This window comes from Mus pahari, chromosome 19 (genome assembly GCF_900095145.1).
Source record: "Mus pahari chromosome 19, PAHARI_EIJ_v1.1, whole genome shotgun sequence".
Lineage (NCBI taxonomy): Eukaryota > Metazoa > Chordata > Mammalia > Rodentia > Muridae > Mus > Mus pahari.
This window is the reverse complement of record NC_034608.1, coordinates 69,833,660-69,859,467: the sequence shown is the minus strand read 5'-3', so window position 1 is coordinate 69,859,467 and position 25,808 is coordinate 69,833,660. Positions and strand designations below refer to the sequence as shown.

At 35.5% G+C, this 25,808-nt stretch overlaps 1 protein-coding gene across 1 annotated transcript in view; it reads right to left on the bottom strand.

Annotated features, from left to right (window-relative positions):
* Positions 1 to 399: 399 nt before the first annotated feature.
* Positions 400 to 25,808, bottom strand: part of Vegfc (vascular endothelial growth factor C) — a 97,516-nt gene continuing 72,107 nt past the window's right edge. Inside the window, exons 4-7 of the mRNA XM_021219454.2 lie at positions 17,325 to 17,476; positions 5,557 to 5,663; positions 4,935 to 5,268; positions 400 to 816 (exon numbers count right to left, since the gene is read on the bottom strand). Coding sequence (XP_021075113.1) covers positions 702 to 816; positions 4,935 to 5,268; positions 5,557 to 5,663; positions 17,325 to 17,476 — 708 coding nt within the window. The 3' untranslated portion in view covers positions 400 to 701. The remainder of the gene's footprint in view (positions 817 to 4,934; positions 5,269 to 5,556; positions 5,664 to 17,324; positions 17,477 to 25,808) is intronic.

Sequence of the window (25,808 nt, the reverse complement as noted above, 5' to 3'; positions counted from 1 at the left end):
CAAAGACGGAGAACATTGGGTGAACATGGATCATGCCGTTTTGTAGAATGCAGAGAGGCTGATCATTATTTTTATGATTTTCCTCTTTAAACACATTAAAAAAAATAAACATCTTGCTGTAGTCAATGAATTTTTTTCTCTTTCCCTTTTCCTCAGATTTAAAAATGTAGGCCTTATCTACTCTGTCCACACAGTGGACATGGCAGCTGCTTAGAGTCTATAGACCACTCTTTACTAAAAACTGAACGGCAACTCATAAATCTGTGATAAGAAAATTTGGGAAGACAGCCTTTCATTTTCTGAAACCTGACTACAAAGTAAGGTGGCAAAAGACTGAACTTCACAGCTTACAATACAATTTTCATTTTATTTTAAACATAGTTTTGCATGTTATAAAAATACTGATCACAGTGAGCTTTACCAATTGTTATTGCTATAAAAATGAATGCAGGAACAATATTTTTAGTGGAAATAAATTATATAGTCATTCTTTTTTTTTTTTTTCTTTTTTTACATCACAAGAGAAAAACCTCAGCTGTCTGGTCCCTGGTAGAAAACCAGTCTTTGAAGAGGTTTTTTTTGCACATGAGTGCCAGTCCTCTGTTACCATGGTCCCACAGAGTCTTTCTGTGCATAGACAGTTCTAACGTGGCAACAGTTCTTCAAGACAGTAAAATGATGCACTGAAAACTGGTATGATCTTAGTTCAGATGTGGCCTTTTCCAATAGGATGGGACACAGCGACACACTTCTTCACTAAACGACAGTCCCGGATCACAATGCTTGAGTCGATTTGCACACGGTCTTCTGTAACAACTAGGGAAAAAAAAAGCCAGAGAGAAACAACATGGTGAAGACCAAGGTATCGAGTCAAGATGCTACAGACAGCTTTTATGTTTTCCTTAGTTTAAACCAGGAAAAATTACTAACTTTCTTATAAATGTGTTTATAGGTTTATAAATACTTAAGTGTGTGCTTAGGTTTACAGAATTTTGGAGGAACGGAAAAGCCTTTAAAAAACATGGCTCACTTGCTGACATAGGCAGTGAAAAGATGAACTATTGTAAGCATTAGTTCTTTTGAAGTCCTTTCTGCTTTGTGGATGAAAGTAACATAGAACAGAAAGTTTGAAAGTGAATATTTAAGGTCTGCTGACTTCCTGTGATCACATAAGCATGGCAATGTTCACAAAAGTCTGGGATGTGCATGGGACCCAGACTTCCAGGCAATTAAACACAGCCATCTTGGCAGGACCATAGCCTTTGGAGAATCGCCCCATCCACCCTCGTGAGTTTTTATTCAGCAGCTGGCTGGATGATTGTGGGTAACTCTTTTCTCTCCACCTGTATTCCAGAAAGTGAGGGAAAACATGAACAGATAGGGACCCTTCTCCATTCACCCGAGACTTCCAGTTGCCAGTAGTGGTGAAAGGACAGATTACTGATTATTTAGGTTTTGGAAGTTCTGTTTGCTATAGTGACTCTAGCTTTGAAGAATGTCTTGGAAGATGAGTCTGTCTAGCTGTGTTATAGACTGGAAAGGCAAAATGAAAAGTGCACTAAAGAGACCCTTAAACAGTTAAAAGCGCATCTCATTTGATTTTGAAAGAAAAGGGTCTGCTGGGGCATGAGGCTGGAGTGGTAGGGGAGCACCCTCATAGAGGCAGGGGGAGTGGGGAGAGAATAGGGGGTTTGTGGAGGGAAAACTGGGAAGGGGGATAACATTTGAACTGTAAATAACCAAGAAAAAAAGAAAGGATAGCTCAGATTTTTAATCTTATTTAAAATATTTAATTTTAATTTTGTTTGACAATTTCATGTGCATACGTACTGGATTACTTTCTCACCTTCTACTCTTTCTTATTTCCCTACCACTCCCTTGTAACTCCTTCTCCTCCCTTGCAGCCACTTATACACATTCGTGATTTTTATTTTGCTTTATGAACCATCCAGTTGAATCATGTCCATCTGAGTGATCCCTAGATTGGAAGAATCCACTGGGGCCTGGGGAGGGGTTCCTGAGTGGGTACACAACAGATGGCAATGAATCATCTCTCCCTGAATCTATCGGGGACAAATAATTCAGCAGTGAGGCGTTCTGTCCTCTTAGCCCTTCTTCCACTGATGCCCCACAATGCCCTGTTCTATTATAGACCTAGTAAGAGCATCTATAACTATACTGAGTTTATGGGTTTGATGGTTGTGTCTTGCCCAGAAGAAGCTTACAGATCTTTCCTCTATCTTGTTAGCTCTTACATTCTTTCAGTCCTCTTTTCTGAAATGTTCTCTGAATCTTGGAGGAAGACGGTATAAATACCTTGTTAAGAATTTTTAAAATATTCATGGTTACATAATGAATGCAGTTTCCTTTTAGAAATAAGGACATATAGTTCTCAGTTGTCAAAGACACCTGGTGATTAAGACAATGTGAAAATTCACTCTGCCTTTCTCCATTGTAATAAACATTAAGAAAAGAAATGTGTATTTGTTTTACAGTTTTCTCTTTTGCTCCCTCCATGGTATGGCAAATACCACTTGATAAGTAGAGTATGGATATGTAAGTAAAATTGGAAAGTGTGTATTATTCAAAAATATTTTAAATGAGTATTAAGATTCCTGTAAGGAACTATGCAACAATGCAGGAAGAAAAATAATATGGTCAACAAAATGCCTGGACTAAGTGAAGTCTCATTATAGAGTAACTACAAATGACAAATCTGCATAATTATAAGTTAAAATGAGAGAACACACTTGTGAGAATCAAAAGGTAGGCTCTATTTATTGGGGTACTAGATTAATTAATAATAAACAGTCATGAGGATATGATAAAAATAAAAAGGATATGACTGTTTTCTAGATTTTGAAAGGGTATTGTTTGTACATATTTGGGTGGAAGAAGAGATGCAATAAAAGAGAATATTTAATGAGAATCAGGATACCACAATTTCATGTGTAACAGAGAAGAGAATAAAATTAGAAAAATGGAAACATTAAGGACTTATAGATAAATATGAAGATCTTTATGGGATCCAGCAACTAAGAGGCTTAAACGCAGCTTAACACAGAGGCCTCTGCCAGGCTACAGTCCCAGCTTAGATTGGAGATGGAAAAGTACGGAAAGCCAAATCCACACAAAGCAGAACAATTCTGAAAAACACCACAATGGCTAAAGTGTGCTCAGCATTAAAGTAAGAGGACAGTAAAGCAGAAGGAATCAGTAATCTTCGTAAGCTGAGAGGGAAGAAAGACAGAGCTGAAGCTACTGAAGCAAGCTAAGAAGAGGCATGGTGACTGGACCAACACTGAAGGAATACAACAAAAAATTTCAAAATCAGAGATCTTGAGTAAACAGTAGTCATTTTCTGAGATGCAACATAAATCCAGCGAGTATGGTATGGTATGCCCTTCAATCTAAGAACCTCATTTATTTTTCTTGATATAAAAATAGCAAAGCCATGCTGGGATTTAAAAAAACAGATGGATCAGGAGAGTTGTTTCAGTGGTCAAGTGCTTGCCTCTCTTTCAGGTGACCCGGATCATCACCCAGAACCGCCATGTTTACTTACAACTGTCTAACTCCAGTTCAAGGAACATAGTGTCCTCCTCTGGCCACCGTGGGCACCAGGGACACATATGGTGCACAGACATACATGCAGGCAAAACAACCACAAAGGTAAAAATAAATCTTGAGTAACTTTTAACGATTTTACTTTTCATTTTTAGTTATGTGTGTATGTCTGTGTTTGTCTCTGAGGATGTGTGAGTGGGTGACTGTAGAAGCCAGAAGCGGGTGTTGGATCTGGTGGAACTGGAGTGAAAGGCAGTTGTGAGCTGACTGAAGTGGGTGAGGGATACCAAACTCAGGTCTGCTGAAGGAGGAATATCCTGTGTTCTTAACCACTGAGTCATCTCTGCAGTTTGAATAACATCTACCAGCATCTTATTTGATTGTCACAGCTAGTCTCATTCATTGACCTGACAAATCTAGAGTCATTTGAGAAGAGAGAACCTCACCTAAGGAACTGCATAGATCAGTTTAGCCTATGCCCATGTCTGTGAGCCATTGTTGTTGTTGTTGTTGTTGTTTTCATTGCTAATTGATAAAGGACCTGTCCACTGTGGATGATACAATTCCTGGATAAGTGGACTTTGCCCTTGCATGAAAGTCTGGGATTAAACCAGTCTGTGGTGTTCCTCCAGGTTCCTTTGGTTCCTGCTTCCAGTCCCTGTATTGGCTTCCCTTGATAAGACTATAAACTGCAAGTCTTCTTTCCCCAAGTTACTTTTGGGTCTAATGTTTTATAATGGCAACAGAAAGCAAGCTAAGACACTTATTTAATTCCCAATAGGCATTTAGTATAAATGTTTCATTTTTGGATCAAATTCTGCAGAAAATGGTGCTACGCATTATTTTTAAGCTTTAAAATAAATTATACCCAGAAGTATAATTTCTGGCAGTTGAAGACATAGACTGCTGAACGCCCTTCTAAAATAATATATGAATCCTCTAAGAGAGGAGAATTCATATAGGACTCTCCTTCATTACATTCTAGAACAGATTAATTTTGAACTTATTCATGTTTTTGCTTGTTTGCTTTGTTTTGTGCCTTAATGTTCCTGTGGTTAAATCAAGTCTCAAAGACCAAATGTGCTTATATATTCCTGGAATCTCATTCTGGAAACTGAGGGAGGAGGATGCTAAGTTGTAGGTCAGCCTGGTTATAGAGTAAGACTGTCTCAAAGAAGCCCAACATGTTACAAAAATCTAGTGTCAAGAACAATTAACATGGACTTGAATGATGACATCTTTTTCTGAGAGGATTTACTGCATTCATTCTAATAAGCAGCTTCTGGTATGGGTTGAGAAAACAGCCTCAGGTTGGTAACATTGTGTTTTCCAGAAGGGAATTAGTGCTGTTAATGAAGACTCCTTACCTGCATGTTTGATGGTGGAATTTCTTCCCTTTTAGGAAGCACTTCTGTGTGTTTTCTGTACATTCACAGGCACATTTCCCAGGATTCAGGGGTTGATTTCTTGGACACGTTCTTTTACATACACACTGACATGTGTTCTCATCAAATTCCCTGTTGGCCCCACATGAATTAGGGGAAAGTTTGTTTTTGCAGACACACTGGCATGAGTCTCTATCTAGTTCTTTGTGCGGTCCACAGCTGGATGGCCGAAGCCCCCCCTTGCAGACACACTGACAGGTGTCTTCATCCAGCTCCTTGTTGGGTCCACAGACATCATGGAATCCATTGGTTGAGTCTAGACAAACACAGGACACATTTACTGGACCTTACTTGGTTTAGAATATGGTAACAAATAGATGGATTCAAAAAATTTTCCTTTTTAGTTTTTCAGTAAATAACTGTGTATAAACATGCCATTTCCCTTTATATAGAAGTTTAAAATAACAGAAAAGGGAAAAAGCACTTATTCTACTTTATATTCATTTCAAGGAGTGATGAATAGAACATTGAGAGAACTAATATGAAAATATGTTAATTAAAATATAGCTCAGTTATAGACCAAAGTATTTTTTTTTTTACTTACCATCTTCAACATTTGTATAAAAGATAAAATCTTGCCGAGCCAGGCATCGGCACATGTAGTTATTCCACACGTAGTTTGTTGGACAAGTCTTGTTAGCTGCCTGACACCTTTTGGGAAGACAGATGAAATATAAGCTAAGCAACAGTGTAACTGGCATAGAGAAGCATTGTTTATTTTTCATGTACATGTTACAAATCAAAACATCCTTATGGGAAAGTTTTAAAGTACACAAGTATATAGGAGATGACCCATCAGTGTCTCCTCTCAAAGGACTCCTACCTCATCTGCTGCTAGGTTTTAATCTTGAAGTTTACCTCTGTAAGTTATAAGGTCTCTGGTGACTCCAGACTCACCATTTTAAGTCTAAATAGGCTGCTTTTTATACTGACAGGCTGTTTTAACTTACTAAAAATGTGATTATGGTTTCTACATTACTCTCTAATTTCCTTTAACAAACAAAATACAAACTTCAGGTAACTCGCAACTCGAGAGGTCATTTAAGAAAGCTCTTCTGCAATGACTTGAAGCGGCTGTGTACAAAATTTTGTAAGACTATATGATTGGACTGTTTCTTTGGGTAACTATTTAGGTGGCTTTCAGCTTTTGCCTCTCATATATTACTTCAACTGTGGTGTCATCCGCATACTAACACAATTACAGTCTGATATCTGAAGCTCAGATCCCATAGATCGAATGTTTGGATCAGTGGATAATTCCCACATTCCATTCCACCACAAAGATATCCAAGAGCCCCCTTTGCTGGGCTTTGTTTTCATGGCCATTTCATTTCTTCTCTTCTTTTTAATTTCCCTCCTTTTCTTCATTCCTTTCTACATTCTTTCTATGTTCCTTATTTGTCTTAGGAAAAATGGTCGGGTAGTTAAAAACTACTTCTTGAATGTTTCAATTGTCTTGCACTTTGCTAACAGGAACTCATCCATATTAATGACTACAACATTGGACACTTTAGTATGACAGACCTCACTAGCTGATCTTATTTACTGTTGCCACACTTAGACTGACCCATTATCATTACTACTACTAGTACTACTAGTACTACTGTTCTTGTTATGATAAAAATGACATTTAGATGCTATCTTTTGATATTAATCATGTTCTGTGTCATTAGATTGAACACTTCTAGATCTTCTTAGGAGTCACATGCAGATATCATCTGCAGACTGTTCTGCAATCTGTCCAGGAGGCTTCATGGCTTTTAATACTTTAGCTTACAGAGCATGCATTAACCTTTACTACTTGACTTGTTAAGAGACATTGGTGTAGGCATCACGGGGAAATATTTACTTAGATGTCACACGTCATTCATTTTAAAACAGTAGTGTAAACAACATTATGTGGTGGAAGAATGCTGATTCAATTCCAAATTGTTGCAACACGGAAATCATCTGTGGACACTGTAAAAAGTGCACCGAATGCAAACAAATAGGCAATGTGCTTTGGACACTACTAAAAAAATTTACATAAATACAGCCTCAATGTAATGAGACACTTTCTTTCCAAAACAACCTGCAAACTATTATAAAGCCACACAAAGATCTTGTTTGAAACTTTTTTTTGCAGAACAAGCAATTCTCAACTGTGCTGGTTTAAAAGCAGCCCCTCACTATGTAATGTAAGCTAGCCTTGAACTTGTGATCCTACTGCCTCAGATGCCCCAATGTTGGGATCACAGGCACACACCTCCATGCATGTCTTGCAAATACTCATAACCATGTCTACCTTCAGTTTGGATATCACCTCTGATGTTATAACAGTGTTTTCCTTTCCAATTGTCTACACCAGCTCTAAGACAATCTATTTGTTCTTTTCCATATGGAAGTGAGTCTAAAATATCCCATATGCTTCAGCAAATGCACCCATTATTTTAACTTTGTTCCCTCTTCCCCTCTTGAGGTGTCCCAAAGATCACGGCCCCTTAAAGTTATTGTAGGAATCTATTATAGGGCATTTCTTGAATTTAGTTTAAGTTTGACTTTTTTTCACTTTATTATTTGCTATGCCATGCCAACTATAGCCTCTCAGAAAACATGCAAACATTCCAGGTGATCAACTAAAGAAAATACATGCTAACGGTAGTAATATTTGCATTTCTTGAATTTAGTTTAAGTTTGACTTTTTTTCACTGTATTATTTGCTATGCCATGCCAACTATAGCCTCTCAGAAAACACGCAAACATTCTAGGTGATCAACTAAAGAAACTACATGCTAATGGCAGTAATGTTTGCTGTAAGTCCATGAAACTGTTTAAGCATCTTAGTTGCTATCAAAATAGTTTTGTTTTTGTACAGACAATGTAATTTAAGGTAATTCTTCTAAAATAACCTATGCTTAGGGGCTAACTATAATTCACTGTATATTTTTCAATTTAAGTAAAATTAAGCAGGCTTACCATGTATATTTTCAGGAATAAATATGTGATCTTAAGCAGGATATGCATGTATGTTTAGGCAAAAAGACGATCATTGACATCCAAAACCAACAAAAGATAGCTAAGCCTCTCCGTCTGTATGTTTGACTTCATATTAAGAAATTCCAGTAAAATATTTGGTGTCCAACAATTTTTATATAAATAGCGGCTTCCTTTATCATGTGTATGTTACATGCCTTTTGTTTTTAATCTTAAATATGGAACATATTTACTTATGTGACAATGAGTTAAGAATATGAGAAATGTGTGTTCTTTCAAGTTCATTCTGGTCCATGTACCAAGTGTGCTATTTCTTTTCTTGGTATCTTTCTTTATATATTTCAGTAGTTCATTTGAAAAACAAAAAAACAAAGTATCAACAACAGGACAATACATTTAAACCTTCTTTGTTCACTTAGTATTTCCAGGAACAGGCCATACTGTCCCAATTTTTAATGCTATGGGAAAATCTCTTCTTAATCTCTTGAATGTGAGGTTGACCATAAATCACAGATATCAGAATACTTGGTCTCCATTTGGTGGATGGTTGGGGAGGATTAGGAGTTATAGCCTACTAGAGGAAGTATCACTTGGGGGTCAGGTATTGAAGTTTCAAAAGACTGATGCCATTTTGTGTTGGTTTTTTTGATTCCTTAATATGGATCAAACTCTTAGCTACCAATTCAGCACCATGCCTGCCCTCCTTTTTCTAGGATCATGGCTGGATGGTAATGGACTATTTTCCCTCTGATACTATATACTCTCAAATAAAACTCTTTTTTTTTTTATAAGTTGTCTTGGTTATGGTATTTTAATCACGACAATAAAAAAGTAGCCAATCCAGTCATTATTTTATATTATAGTTTAACCATGAGTATATATTGTTCATGATAGGTTTAAATAATATTTATCAATCTTTTAAACCAATATCATTAATTTTGAATGTATATTCTATCCAAACTTCAGTAACCTACCATAAAATACCTTGGTTATTCTTCTATATGTGGTAATTATTCTTCTACATGTTGGTTATAGGTGGGCATATACTGTCGTGTTGACAATAGAAAATATTTCTCCATTTTTGCAATATGTAATTTATCCTACCTTTGCCTCATGCACTGCTTTTCTTGGTTGGTTACAGGTTATATGTGGAACATGAAATCAGTTAAAGAGTCAAAATCCACATTTGAAACCCAGCATGAGTGCACATGAAATTAATTCCAGCATTTTAGATTCTCAGGCTGATGGGTCAGGAGTTCAAAGGTCATCTCCCTTGGCTATATCAGTTTGGAATAATCTGTGCTATATAAGAAAGCTTCTCAATCAAATCAAATCAAATCAAATCAAATAAAACCAAAGCAAATCAAAACCAAAGCTTTACATTACTTAATGTAGTGGAATGACATGTAATAGATGACATGTAATAGCATAGCCTATCAGTGAATTAAGTAAAGATAGATTTCTACAACTTCCTTTCAGTTATACACACACACACACACACACACACACACACACACACACAGAGAGAGAGAGAGAGAGAGAGAGAGAGAGAGAGAGAGAGAGAGAGAGATATTAATGTGCACACACCAAATCTGGCACAGGTACCCTCTTCCACTTTTGGTGTGCGTATATTTGGTTGCAGTTATCTTTTTATTTGTAGTCTAAAAATTTGACACAACAAGGATCTAAGCTATTTCAATTTCAGAGTGACGGAAGTCGTCTCAGTTTCTAGATGCCCTGTTACTTGAGAATGAAGGACTTCCCCTTCAAGGGAACCTGGTAAGCTTTGTGCTTGTGTTTAAGTAGGCAAGCAGATCTCTACCCTAAATAAGTAGGAAAATAAAACAATTTTCTGCCTTTTATATAGTTAGAAAAATAGTTTGCTCCTTTATGTCACGATATTTTCAAAATTTAAATATATGAACTTCATGTATAGAAACAATTGTGTAAATTTATTTTAGAAATGTTATATAAACATCCAAATATGTATTTTTATAGTAGGAGTAGTTCATATAATCTGCCTCCACTATCTCTTTCCTCTGTCGCTGTATTCCTGTTGAACAAAAATATATTTTGGAAACAATTTCAATTATACCTGCATCAGACAGCACAAACGTTACAGCAGTTACTAATGGTTTGCTTGTAGGGAACTAAATATTTTTGAATTCTAATAGTCTTAAAACACTATTCAAATATTAAGAATAAATGATAATTTTTACACAAATAAGAAAATAGTACTCACCATAAATTATTTTAAATTGAAATCTGAAATTATGCTAGATATTATTGAATAAAAGAAACCAATATTCAAATAAATTTAGTTTTATAGTGTCTAAATGATGTCTCTTTCTCAGATGTAAGAGACAAATTCTTAGGTTTTACAGAATACCATTCTAAAGAAAATAGGTGGGAAACAGAATATTCAAATGGTATTTTATCATAATGAAAGAAAATGCTGTCAGAGTAGATTAAAGGATAAGCACAATGTACTGATTGCCTTTGTATTTTAAATCAAGGCTTTTTCATACTGTTGAAAATGATATTTGAAAGTAATGATTAATGTGCATATAGAGAGATTGTTATAAATAAGATATTTCATGTGCTACATTTGCAAAACACATTACTTAAAGCACATGTTTTCTACAAGGCATAGAGTAATTCTTAATGTTGATTTATGCTGGGAACCATTTAAGCAAATAAACTTTCTTACATTCTCCTCCATATAGAACTTGAAATTTTTATAAAAGTTACCTTTATAAAATTTATTCATTATTTGAAAACTTCACTAGACAGATTTACTAGCCATTGATTTTGCTGTTTGAAATTAGAGGTCATGAGTTTAAGCATCTCAGCAGGGAAAAATGATGTATTCAATGATAAAGTCAATTTAATTTGTCCATTTACATCTCTGAAATTCTAAATGCTGGGTTATAATTTCTAGCTCTTACACTTTAAATATTATGGCATGCTTTCTCATGTATTCTAGACTTGTAACTCATTTTCTCTACATTTTGGCACCAGAATTTTATAGTCTTAGATACTCCTTGAATAACAAAATATACATTGAATGCACTGAAACTCACCACTATTATGTGGCATTTGATAGAAATGAATCGACATGTTATGACTCAAGGAACTATAATCTTTATAACACACTTACTTTATAAATAAATCTTAGTTTCTTTGTAGATTTTAAAAGTATATTTGACAAAATTTTACATTCTTTAGTTACAAAATGATGTTTTGAAATGTGTAAAACCCTAACCGTAATTCTAGATATGCCAAAAAGTAAATAAAGGCAATCTGAACTTCAACTCTGTAAAACTATATTATGGAAGCACTTCTTTTTAAAAGTTATTGTCTGAACAGCTGGAAGGAATGCTGTATGTTGGTGATGTAAAGGCTGTGGAGTTCTGGATAAAATCCTCCATTAGTTTTTTTCCAAATACTTTTTAAATAATTTTTTATCTTGACATCATTCATATGTCACCTGGATACACTTTTATGTTTATATAGACATTTGTTCAGTTATAGTTTTCCTATAGTGCTTACCAATCAATAAGAAGTAATAAAAAGCTGTATGGTGGTGGTGCACGCCTTTTTATCCCAGCACTTGGGAGGCAGAGGCAGGCAGATTTCTGAGTTCAAGACNAGCCTGGTCTACAGAGTAAGTTCCAGGACAGCCAGGGATACACAGAAAAACCCTGTCTCAAAAAGAAGAAGAAGAAGAAGAAGAAGAAGAAGAAGAAGAAGAAGAAGAAGAAGAAGAAGAAGAAGAAGAAGAAGAAGAAGAAGAAGAAGAAATAAAAAGTGCTTACCAATCAGTAAGAAGTAATAAAACCTTTCACTCTAGGGGCACAGCTGAGTGGTAGAGTGTTGGTTACTGTATGTGAGACTATGGGTTCAGATCCTATACACACAAACATATGAACACACACACACACACACACACACACACACACACACACACACACACACTCACACACTCATACCACATGTATTCAAAGTGCCCTTGTATTCAATGTTATAATGTAACTTTCCTCACCTAATATAAGAAATAATGTATCTTAAGACTCTGAAATTTAAAATATAAAGGACTATATTTAATATACATACATTTAAATAATGTGCATATACTTATTTGTCTGTATTGAATTTTGTTAATTCACAAAAGTTCCCAGCCTTGTGTGTTTGTTCTGGTCCTTGCCTATGGTCTATCAGTCTGCATACAGGAAGAAGAGAGGTCAGAGCCAGAGTTTATTCAGTTGTCAAAGAAAAAGAAAGTTGATAGGTGTAATGAATGGAAAGTTTATTCATTTAATAAATTTGGCAAACAATATTTGAAAGAAATAGGAAGTATGTGCATTAGATTAGAATAAATTGACAATATCAAGTATTTTTCTTTTTATATAATTCCAAACAACTGTTCTAAGGCCACAAAAAGCTGCCCAGCACTTGGTACAAAGCAGTCTTTCTATAAGGTCATGAACTAGTTAACTGACTATGTGGTGCTTGATTTTTGAAGTGTAAGGTCAAAGGGGGAGAAACCATGTGAGTAAAGGGTACAGAAAGGTATTAAGGCCAGGGATTCATGTGTTTTTAGAGGGTTTACCCATGTTTTAATAGGAAACAACAATAAAAATTATCATATCACTGTCAGATTTTATTTTCACATTTATTTCAAATTAATTGAATTAAGCCAGAGAATAAATAAAGTTAAATAATCAGAAATTCGGTAAGAATGTGCTTCAAAAAAGCCTCTGGTATTTATAATACTTGTCACAATACTTCACTAGCAGAAAAATAAACCCAAACCAAATGGCAACAGCAAAAATGGTTAAAAGGCAATAGAATGTTGATGTGACCTCAAAATAACTCATTGATGTCAGAAGTACAGGGATGGAAAATGAGGAGGTGTAACATGGTATTTCAAGGACAATGAAACTCTTCTATGTGGTACTATAATGATGGATACATGCCATTATCCACTGGTCAAATTCTCTAGAATGTACTACAAGGAGTACGCTGATGTAGCCTATGGAATTTTGTTAATTACAATACTAACTCATCGATGAAAAAATATATACTTCATCGTCTTTGTATCTTTCACTCCAAAAGGAATGACATTGTATGTCAACAAAGTTGAAATAGTAGTTACTGTCCTTTCTATGACAAAGAAAATGTGCCAAATGTTTTGGTTGTGCTGAAACTTGTCTGGTCAGTTTTCTGTACACAAAATTTTCTATGCTACCTTAATATGTTTTTTTAAAAAAAAGACTCAAATCTCTCGAAGCTGCTGTTCAATGCTTTAAAAGAATAGCTTAGTCTTTTGAATTTATCCCTAAGTTTTGTTTTCCCTGTGAAGATCACATGCACAACGTCAATGAGGCACATGAATTGGTAGAGTACTCCGTTATTTTTCAATTTGTTGTACCTGCTTCTTATCAACAAGCAAGCCACAGAACTCCTGTGATGTCAAAAACAATCTTTGATAAACCAGACCATCCACCTACTCCATAATACCTCGTTAGAAAAGAAATTGTTTCAGGGTTTAAACAATGATTCTCTTGACTGACTTTCACTGGAACGTTCATTTATACCAACAGGTCCTCAATTGTGCATGATTATATATATATATATATATATATATATATATATATATATATATATAATTGTGCATGATATATATATATATGTACATGCATATATGTGTATGTATATACATATACATACAAACATGTGCATATATTCTATATCTACATATGTGTATATAAACACATAGCCTCTCTCTATATAGAGAACATTGAAGAAGTACTGAGCAGATACATGTGCTAAGATTTCAAAAAATAATAGCATGTGTCCATAGGGATTTTTAAATTTGGAAAGAGGATATTTTCTAAGAAACCTAAAATGCCTGTTTATGAATGCTGAAGAAAAATTCTTTCTGATCAGATGTTTGAATTAATGATTGGGGGCCCCGAAGAGGATAAGGAACTCCACAGGAAAACCAACAGAGTCAACTAACCTGGACCCCTGCATATGCTCTGAGAATGAATCACCAACCAAAGAACATACATAGCTGAATCTAGCTCCTCTGGTACATATGTAGCAGATGTGCAGTTCAGTCTTCTTGTGGGTCCCCCAACAACTAGAGTGGAGTTTGTCCCTAAAAATAATGCCTGTCTGTAAAGCACATTCCCCTACCTGGGCTACTTTGTCTGCCTTAAGTGCAAGAGGATGCCTCTAGTCCTGCAGAGACTTGTTGTACCAGGGTGGGTAGATATGGGGAAGGGGAGTCTCCATCCTCTCAGAAGAGAAGGGGATGGAGGGAGGGACTGTGTGAGGGAGTGGGTGGGCAGCAATCATGATGCAAAGTAAATAAAAAAATAAAAATAAAAACAAAAACTATTTTTAAAAGATTATATCTTGATTTAATGGGAGTATCCTATTCTTACTCTCTTATATGTTAATGAATTACTTTTTATGGTCATCTGTTTATATTTCAAGGATGGAACAATGTGTGATGTTCAAGCTTAAAGGGAAATTGGGCAATTAAAACTGGAAAAAGAAAATGCCATGACTTTTGAGCATTTGAGCAACTGGACTGAGGATCTATTACTGATTAATGGTCTAAAGATTCTGAGTTTTCAGATCTTAAGTTAAAGATTGCCTAGGACATGCATCCACCCTTCTCCTCAGCAAAGAGTCTTCAGAGGAATGAAGATCTCCCCTGCTCTCCCCTGCTCTTCCCTGCTCTCCCCTTAAATCCCAGTAAATATAATTTATTACCATTGAGCACATTTTATAACAATGTCAGTAAACAAATAAAAGATGAGTTATCACCTAAGCTAGAACTTTCTATTTTTTACCATTCCTCTTATCTTTCTTTTCAACTTGACACTACTCCAAAGACTGACATAATGTCATGATCATTTCCAAATCATAATTATCAGGCAGTTTTGTATGTATCAAGTAGAGTTCAAGATTCTTTAACTATGTGTTTCACACCTATTTTTTTTTAATCTACATAACTTTGTGTTTTAGTTTCCTATCTTTATAAAACATGAGGCTCTCTAGACTGGTGCTCACTGCTTGAAAACTACAATCTAATCTTTTTATTATTTAATGTCCTATTGATTTAATGAATTAAAATTAACTCATCCCATTCATTGCCACTAGACTTTTCAATTTCATTACATCTTCATGGACACTGTTGGCATCAAGCAATCAACGAACCAGTAAATCTAGCACCCTTAGCTTTAAGATACTGGCGTCTTCATGTAATGTTCATCTGCGTGCCTCTTCCCCTATACTTCCTTGATTATACACTTCTCTTTATATTTTGTAGTACATTGATATAGCTGTAGTATATTGCCATATAAAAACATAATCAGTAAATTATATAATAGAATATAGAAGTTATGAAATAAACAAACTAGATGTACATGAAATAACCCAATTACATCTCTAAGGCATATTGTCCAGAGCAAAAAAGCATCGGAACACAGAAACAGTCCTGACTGTAGTAGTTTGATGAAGAAGTTGCAGGGGAAGGACCTTAATCTGAAGTCTGAGAAATGGATGTGACCTTAGAAAGGCAGAAAAGAAAGAGAAGTCACTTTGAGCTAAAAATCTTAATAGAAACAAGATTGAGAACAGGAAATGAACTTGTGATCAGGCATTTAGACTTTGTAAAACACAGGCTTGGAGAATAATGACAAGGAAGATGACACAGGGAAAAAAAAGTTGAGGAATGTGCGCTCAGTTCTTTAAGCAACTGATAAACACTCTTCTTGGACGAATCAAATGGTGTCTTTTAAAGCTTACAATAGTGAACAGGAATAGGAGGAGAAAGAGGTAATACTCAGAAACTGGCTTGACCCTGGTGTGCTAAATCAGCCGTACACAGAGAACAAAGTAGAAGAATATAATTCTATGTAATTATATGTAAGTTAAAACAGGTATTGCCCTCTTCTCCCAAATAATGAGTGCACTTATGTGGGATAAAAGAAGAAATAATTAGCCATACCTGCAATTTCAAAGTCTCAAAAGAATATGAGAACTCTGTGCAATGGAAAGTGGGGAAATAGAAGAGAGTGAACTCGTCTTTGGACTTGACATATAGCTAATCCCATTACATGGAAGTGTAAGATAAGTGTAGGAAAATTACTAGAAACCAAGAATATGGTCAGATCTTCTGAAGAAATCTGGGGAAGCATGAACACAAAGATGATACCCGAAGTTCTGGGAATGGATGCTCTGAATAAGAAAACAGGGTCTAGAGAATGAACAGCACTCTAAGGGATGCATGAATGAGCCAACAGAGACGACCCACTCTTCAGTTAAGGCGCTTGCTTTGCCTTCTTATAGTACCATGCTTTCTTCACAGGTATCTATTAGACCTTTTCCAATTCATGCCAAGGAGGACAGATTTGTGTTATTTTTGTGTTAAGCTACCATTGAGTTCTCTAAAATGCCTTAAGAAGGCCACTTATCTGACAGATTAAGTTAAGCAGCAGGAAGAGACCCCACAGGAATCCCACTATTAGTGAAAATATTGATTGCCAAGGCTTCTAAGGTGAAAGGGATTCTTAATTTTCTGTCCTACATACTGCCCATCTACTTATGCTGTTGTAATAAGTTCTGGACTTATGCATACCAGAAATGATTTTTTAAAATGCTGACCTGCATCTTGCTTTGGGGGTTAAAGTTCCTAAGACCCAAATGACCATGAAAATAATTCTATGTTATTCAGAGTGTCCAAACGAATGCTGTGTCATTCCCTTTAATCAAATGCTACTGTTTGCTAAGCTAAAATGAAGCCAGGAAGACAACTTGAATGTTAAATGATAGTATGAATGTTAATTCAACTAATATTAAGAGGAATTTCAAGTAATTAAGATTTCAATAGTCACACTGTTGAAATTAGAAATAGGGAGATATATTTCAACTCTATCTTATATATCATCATAATATGTGTGGTTAATTTTTGTTTTAGACTTAAATCATTAAGGTTTAAAATTTTAAGCTTTATAATCATTTGTAAGGGGATATTCAATTTCATAGCTGTTAAATCGATGTGACAACTTAATTAGTTGTATGAATAGTGGTAGGCTGTGCACCATTCTATAGAAGATCCTTTTTAGATTGTCAACTACCCCAACTCATCAACAGGTGGCTTAGTATATTTCAACTTTTATTGTATAATACCTTTTGTTTCGTATTCCATGAAAAATATAACAGTCTTTTACAAAACTTCCTTCAATTAACTTGTGTTTATTGGAAGATAATTTTATATTAGGAGGAGATGTAGAAAAAGTAGACTTAATTCATACTCACTGTGGTAATGTTGCTGGCAGAGAACGTCTAATAATTGAATGAACTTGTCTGTAAACATCCAGTTTAGACATGCACCGGCAGGAAGTGTGGTTGGCAAAACTGATTGTGACTGGTTTGGGGCCTTGAGAGAGAGGCACTGTAATTTCAAACAACTACAAGGGACAAAAAGAAGAAAAGTATTATATAGACGCTAGAGAGGCCTCTTATGGTAAATGTTGGAGTCCAAAAGAGTGAGTGAGATTAGCTTTCTATGACTTAGTACTGTGTGTTACAGGCATGGGCACTAATGCTTTGCAAATAGTAACAAAGTAAAAAGTGGTTTCCTCCCAACCGGTATCTTCCATTAGAATAATAAATAGTTCAGATGCTTACATCACTTCACTAGTAATGAATTATATTCAAAGTATGATGAGCAGCCAATGAAGTGAAACAAAACAGTGACAGACCACTGTGGTCAAGAACAGAATTATTTCAGAATCCCAGATTACTCAGTATCAAGGTCTTAAAGCCCACGGATTTAAAATGTGACACAAATGATCTGAGGTAAATATATTCCTGACTTATGAGTGAAGCTGCTGGTCACACAGCCTATAAATGCTCAGTTAAGTTCCATTTTATGAAAACTGAACACGTAGGCAGAAATTGTGCTTATGAAATTACTTTTCGTTCCAAAATGAAATTTCTCCTTGAAGGTTTTACACATCTCAGATCTTAAGAAGCTACAACATTTAAAACAAACAAACAAAAAAGTGAGCAATCCATTCTTTTAACAGGCAAAGCTGTGTAATTGCAATTTGGACAGACCTTATAAAAATGAGCTAAAAAATAAGTTAGCCATTTTTGCATTGCTGTTGAATTGAACTAGAGTATGAAGATGCAGCTTACCTAAGGTGTCTACTGCACTCCTAGTTTATGGAGAACTTCAGTTCTCAAAGAGGAAAAAAAGAGGCAATGTTTTAACCAGAACACAGATTAAGTGGATATTGATTCTAAAAGTTTATAAGCCAAATTATTACTAAAAAAAAAACAAAAGGTACAAGTGAATCCCTACCCATTAACTGCTTGTTTGTAAGATGTATTTATAGTAGAGAGATGGCAGCTGGACCCTGTGTTATTCTGTATTGTTGTGGCAATCTGAGAAATGCTACAGCGGACAAAACACCTCAGACCTGTGAAACTGCTCCCTCCCTGGCTGTAAGCCATCAGTTGACAATTACTGACAAGGGTAAGGGACCAAAATTCTCCTGACTGTTGTGGATATACAGGATAAAGACAGCATGGATGGACTTAACAGTTTTTGGATACACAGAATAAAGAGAACATAGCTGGACCTGAAGGTTGTGTTAAGTGAAAGGAGTCAGGCATAGAAGTCCAGGTAGTATTAGATCTCATAAGTTTGTGGAAAATAAAGTATCCGATGTCAGTGAAACAAAGAGTAAAAATGTTGGTTTCCAGAAACTAGGGAGGAGTGGGGCGAACATGCTGCAATTAGGCTGTGGTAATTAGTTCTGGGGTGCTATGTCACAGTGAAGGGACTACTTACAGTGGTCACGTATTGAATATCTCAAAAAGCCAGAAGGATTTCCACTATCTATTGTATAAATAAGTTATATATATTTGAGATCGGTATGTACCATGATTATGCAAGGTGTGCATATTTAAACAATATGTAGTATACCATTAATATGAAATTCTTTATATATATGTTTTTGGAATGTACCTATCAAAATAAACGTGTATATGTACATATACATATATACATATATGTGGACCATCTAAATTATATGATGCACATTTACTTTATTTGAAGCATACTTACATCTACATTAAACAATTCAAATACTTTCTAGCAAAATACAACATATTCATAAAAGATGGATGAAAGATTATAGCCATATAGGATATTTTCTTAGCTCCAATATTTAAAACCTGGATGGGTTTGGAAAAGTGGTTAAGCTTTTCTAAAGTATATATTTTTCTTTAACAATCAGTTAACTAAAGATAATATAATAATTGATTTGTTATTTCATGAAATGGCTATAAAATTATTTATAACATATTATACATGGATATGACTATATAGTTTGCTATAGAGATGTTAGTATTTGCATAAATTCTCAAGGATTTATGTGTTTTCTAGAATATTTTATATTTTTCTTAGACAATATATAACCACAACACAGCCATAATTGTGATTTTGAGTTCTTCTCTGAGCACACATTTGCTTATGTTACTGGCATAAAATTTCTGTTTTAATGAAATGACTGACATCTTTATCTATAGATAGCTTCTTTTATGAAAGAATTTTGCAGGTCTACATATGCTTCAGCTTTTTTTTTTTTTTCATGCCATGGACTAAAACTACAACAACATTAAGAAACAGAAGATATGTAAGTTGTGGAAAACAGGAGGATTTTAAATATATTTATCAATCATTTCTATAACTTTTGTGATGTTGAGGATACAGCTTGGGATTTTGCACATGATCTACCACTAAACTATGCTTCACTTCTTAGTTTTATCTTTATGGTTTTACTTTTATATTTACCATATCTTACATTTTACTGTATAAATGATAGCAAGACATACAGGTCAGTAAATAAAGTCTAATAATGCTTATATAATGAACTGTTAAATGTTTGTGTCTAGAACTGGAGGAGGTTGTCAGTATCAATATTGTGAATAAAATCATGGACAGTGGTGTGTGATTTAGTGCTATTATATAGAATGTAAAGAGAATTATGTAACAAAGAAACCTGGGGGTCAGGAACATTCATAGAGAAGGCAAATGAACTTGTAAATATCTTGTGAAAAGGCCAACTTCTAATGGGGAAGGCCAAGAGGTTATATGCCATGGAAAAAAATTTCTACTTGAACTCTATTTTCTTGTTCAGATCTTCAATAATGATTTATTGAGTATCTATAAGCTACAATAAAGTCCTTGCTGGGATTCCGAGATGGTAATCACCAATAATGATACTCGCTCCTATGTAGCTCATGGGTACCAATAGTATCAGTGAGAGTGAATGACACACGTGTGAGCATGTACTGTTGCACACGCACGTGTACATGTCCCTGTACACACAGAGAAAAACACACAACAGTGATAGATAGATACTAGATGAGAATTTTCAAGGTACCAGAGAGTTTCTAAAAGAAGAAAAAATGCTTCTAAGAAACTAGTAACCACAGTGTAACCTTCATGTGAAATTGTCTCTGGTTATTTCATGAAATCTGAACAATACAGTTAACTACAATCCTCCGTCGATGAAGTCATGACCTATATAAACACATTGATTCTTGGGGTAGCAAGTGGATTATATCATACTTTAATACTATACTTTGATGTCAGACTAATTTGCATTTTAATCTGTACATAGTAGTATTTTTATTTATTTATATTCAAAGTACAAAGTTCAGAATTGGTGTGCAGAATTAAATTGTGGTCCCTAGCTAGCATGCCTACTCAGTAGGTACTAAGAGATACCACAGCTTACTTAATATTGCAATTAACTGCAGTCTGATATTTACTAAAGCAGCCTTATGCTATAAAGAAGGTACTTCTGGGCTAACCCATAATATTAATTTATATTTGACTTAATATTTAAGTGGTAAGAACATTACTTATGAACACTGATATTATTTATGGTTATACGCTTTGTTTTGGCTTTGGAACACATTTAAAATGGCATGCATATGAAGAAGGCATGTTTAAAAAGTTTGGGAATTTAAAATCATCTGATTTTATATTCTGTGAAAGTGTGCTAAATAAAGCAAAGCAGGAAATATTTCTGACCTTAGGTTCCCCGTTGTTATCTACTGGCATTCTTTAGTAAGGCTATGTAATGGTCAATTCTCACCAACAAGAATGGACTTCTAATAAGGTGCCTTTGAAACAATAGTGTTTACCCAGCATAGCAACTGCTGCACATCAACAGACCTTACAGGCTGGTCAAGAGAGAGTGCCGAGCTTCCTCGCTGGGAATATGCTGGAGTCCAGTTTATTCCAAAATTCAACAGCAATAGTGTGGGATACAAACATGTTCCTAAAATGAGACTTTTAAGACATCTTCATATCTAAACTAGAATTCTCTTTTCTTCTAATTATCCTGACTTTGAGCACATTCGACATTTAAAAAAAAAAAAAAAAAAGTTGTGACTGGAAAGTATAAAAGCAGTAATTCCTAAAAAATAAGAAAAGGTGAAAGTTCAAAGTTCATGTCAGCAGTTAAACTTAGTGTCCTGGCCACACACCTACAGCTGTTCAAAGCCTTTAGATCTCAAGAGTGGATCTGGAATGAAAAGCTGATAGAAGTGTCTTGGCACCCAGCTCTGAACTCATTTTAACATACTGTGATGCATGAAACTCGCACCACATTGCAAATAGGTTAAAACCTCAAGTCAGGAGCTTTCAGAGTCCTCGATAAAATTCTTAACACCATCAATATCTTTATTTGCCCAAAAGCAATGTTGTTTTTTTTTTTCACAGATTTATTTGCTATTTTCTTCAAGAAAATATTTTTGTTGTTGTTTTTTTTTTTTTTATTGACACAGGGTTTCTCTGTGTAGCCCTTGGCTGTCCTGGAACTCACTTTGTAGACCAGGCTGGCCTCGAACTCAGAAACCCGCCTGCCTCTGCTGGGATTAGACACGTGCGCCACCACATCTGGCTAAGAAAATATTATTATTGCATAACTTTCTGCTAACTCTTCCTGGTCAAGAGCTCTTTCTCCACATCAAGATGAAACCTGTTTTCTAGCAACTGTATTTGCCAAATCTTAATTTGTTAAGGACACAACACAAATCACATTCTATTTAAAAATACATGAATTCATATGAGTGGAATAAATTAATCTTTCACGCCCCTGCAGCATTCAGGAAGGAATATTTCTAACTGCAGTACAAATAATTCCGCCTGCTTGTACTCTAAAGATCCATATTATACTGAGACACAAATGTATTCTGTTGTTGAAAAATGATACATTGTATTCAAATATAAAGAAGTAATTTTGGCAATACATATGTTTATATAATTTCTATAAACATAAAGAAACAAATTGCTGTTTCTTTTTGAGTAGGAAATACAGAATTTTAAACAATGCTCAAAATTAGTTCATGAAGCTAGACTGGTGTCTCTTGCCTAGTGCTAATGACTATTTTAAAAAAAAATGCTCAACTTCTTGAGAACAAACTTCAGGTCTCCCTGTGATACCTTTGGTCCTAGTATTTGGGGGGGAATGGGACCAGTCAAGGAACTTCTGACTCCACACATGCATTTTCAAAGCAGATGCCTTTTTTTCTGGCTTTACTTCCATCAGCAAATAACTTATTTTCTTCAAGATTCACTTTAGCTTTGGATGTGATCTCCGAACTATACAACTTCACATAGCAAAATGCACTCAGGGCATGTTCATGCGCGAGGCTAAGATGGCATTCCGTCTATATGCTTCTAGTCCTTCCAGGGGAGGCCGCTGCAGCAGTTGATATTGATTACGTCAGTTTGGAATGCACAGCCCATGTGGTTTTACTTTGCAACTAGAAACTGGCTTCCTCGTGCATTCTGATAACCTGCCCTTCACAGAGACCCATAAAAAAAAAAAATTCTATGAAGTTTCCATTTTAAAAATCAACAACTGGAGCATAACACTAGAAATGCTGGTGTTGTTAAAGTTTATATACTCAGACTGGTGAAGTTGCCTGCTAAAATATGTGTCTGAAACTAACAAAACAAAAGCTTGGGTTCCCCCCCCCCCACACACACACACGCACTTTTACCTTAAAGACATTTAACAATAAGCAATGCATTTTTTTTATTGGAAAGATATCTTCACATATTCCCATGTGTACATTGGGAAGGTATCTTTTTTATAAATATAGGCGAAAGTTATTCAATGGAAGATTTAACAAACTATTAGTAAAAGGAGAAATACAACGGAACACTTCCTGCCTTGGGGAGTTTCATGCTTTAGCCACAAAAACTCTATGAAAGCACTTTCATAAACCGGTAGGGTTCTTATTTGGATTACCTACACTACTTTTAATAATTCTATGAGTATTTATTTTACAATTTTAGTTTTAATTATGTGTATGCATGCAAGGGAGGGGGGATTATGTGTGTACACTGAGTGTAGGGGCCCATGGAGACTAGAGCAGTTCTTTCCCCTGAAGCTGGAGTTACAGATGTTTGTGACCCATCAGAATTTAGTGCTGCGATATTGAATTCTGGTCCTGTACAAAATTGGTACTCTTAACCTCGTAACCCAAATACTAATTCCCTTGGCCACATACTAAATTCTATTGGACAGAATCTATATGTTACTACTTACTGTAAAACAACACTAAGTTCCACTCATTTAACTAAATTTAAGTCTAAACAAACAAACAAACAAACAAACAAAACCACAAGTTCCTTTTGGTAGAAGGAGGACATGGCTTTACCAAATGAAAGGAAGTAGTGACTGAAACAAATAATGAATGGTGGTTTTTACCTTGGCATTTGATTTTCTCTTCTAATAAATATAGTTACTATTCATAAAAATAATAAGCTTCATTTGATAGTACAACTATTAAAGTTATGCTCCCAAATTAAAAGGGGAAGACACAGCCACTTCACTAGAATTCTGTGTTCAACATCATTCTAGCATCTGCATCTTTTAGTGCTTTCAACATCACAAAACCTGCATCCTCCAAACTCAACTTCTGATCTTGAAGTCATTTCCTTTCACTGAAGCCCTCTCTCTACTCAGTGCCAAGCGTGGAGCACAGGCCAAGCCTAGCGCTAAGTATTCTCTAGGTTAATAAACAAACAATGTTTGCATTCACAGAACTTAGAGCCCAAGGAGTAAAAATTAATAGATTAAAAATAAAAACAATGTCATGGGAATGTGGAAATGGCTTCCATGAGTAACCAAGCCTGAGGTTGCACAGAATGTCGCTGGGTAAATGGAAATCGCATTCACCACTACAGGTGAACAGCTACTTAAGCCAAGAGTTAAGGAATCTGAATAGCAGAGAGAAGCAGCTTTTACAGGTGAAAAAAATGACAGATGGGAGCTGAGAGGAAGAGATTTTAGAAGGCCCAGAGAAGTTGTGTCTTAAGGATTGGATCAATATTCAACTTAATGTCTTTGTGCAAATCAAACTTTTTTTTTTTTTTTTTTTGGATATCCCATTCAGCAAACACAAGCTCATCAGCATGCTGGATAAATGCTGGTCCACACTCAAGAACACAATGCTACTGGAAAGAGTTCATGTCACTACAAAATGGTCCAAGTATCTTGGAAGAAGCTAAGTATGGATATGGGACAGCACCTATTAGATTCCTGGTAAAAAGATAAATGTGGCTACATCAGAGTGAAGACATGATTTCGGTCGCAGAGATACTTGGAAGTTGGTTAGTGGAATCATTGACTGAACTTTTAGTTAAAAGAAAACTTGGCTTGGCCAAACTGATGACAGGGTAACTTAATAAGAGACAGAACAACAGGAGAGGGAGGAGAGGATTGCTTCTCAGGCAGGAGTAGGCATACCGACGACTGCCTTCCTAGGAGAAAGCGGAGTCACAATTTTAAAGGAGGGATGACGGAAATCAGGAGAGAGATGGAATGGTTCGCTATGAAAAACAAACACAGTAGACGAGAAGACACGAGTGAGTGTGCAGCTGGAAAAGAGGGATCCTCACACAAGTGTTAGCTGCCCCCTGAGGTTTCTTGAGGCCCCAGGGTTTCCACGGGCATAGAACATTAAGAGACACTTGCTTCTTCTCTTCCCAGCTAATGGGATGCTGTCCTTTCTGTTTGCCACACTTCAGCTTCCCCTCCTCCCCGGCTCTCCCTGTTCTTAAGCTTACATCTGCAAGCTATTGTAAACAACACATGTCTAATACTACCATTCTCCTCCTTAAGAAGGTTGTTCACTGATGCCCCATTGCTTTTAGAATAAGACTAGAGTAGTCATCAAGGCCTGATGAATCTCCCTGTAACTTACCCTTCTGAATCTCCTGATATACTATCTTCTGCCCATTTCTTTATGTCCAGTTTTCTTTGTTCCCTTCAATTCTTAGGAATTACCTACTCCCCTCGGCTCTAATGCCTTCCCATAGACCTCTTAGTTAGGCTTAGTGATTAATTTTTAACAGGACAGACTGGCATTAATTGAGGGAATTGTCTTAATTTCCACCGTCATTGACATTATAGTAAATTAAGACAATGTTTAGCTGATATTGTTGATCAGCTGATATTGTGGATCAGCTAAAGCAGTTGAACTATCAATTTGAAAAAAATTTACCTTGAGCAAATCAAATTGGAGTTTACTTTTTTTTTTTCTTTTTCCTTTATAGCACAGAACACGATTGTTTAACTTTAGACTTTGAGTAAGTATTTTTGCTACATTTCTACAACCATAGAGTCTAAACATTTAAAAGGTTTGGTTGCTAAATGAAAATGGTTATTCCATGGTGTGTGTGTGTAGTGTGTGTGTGTGTGT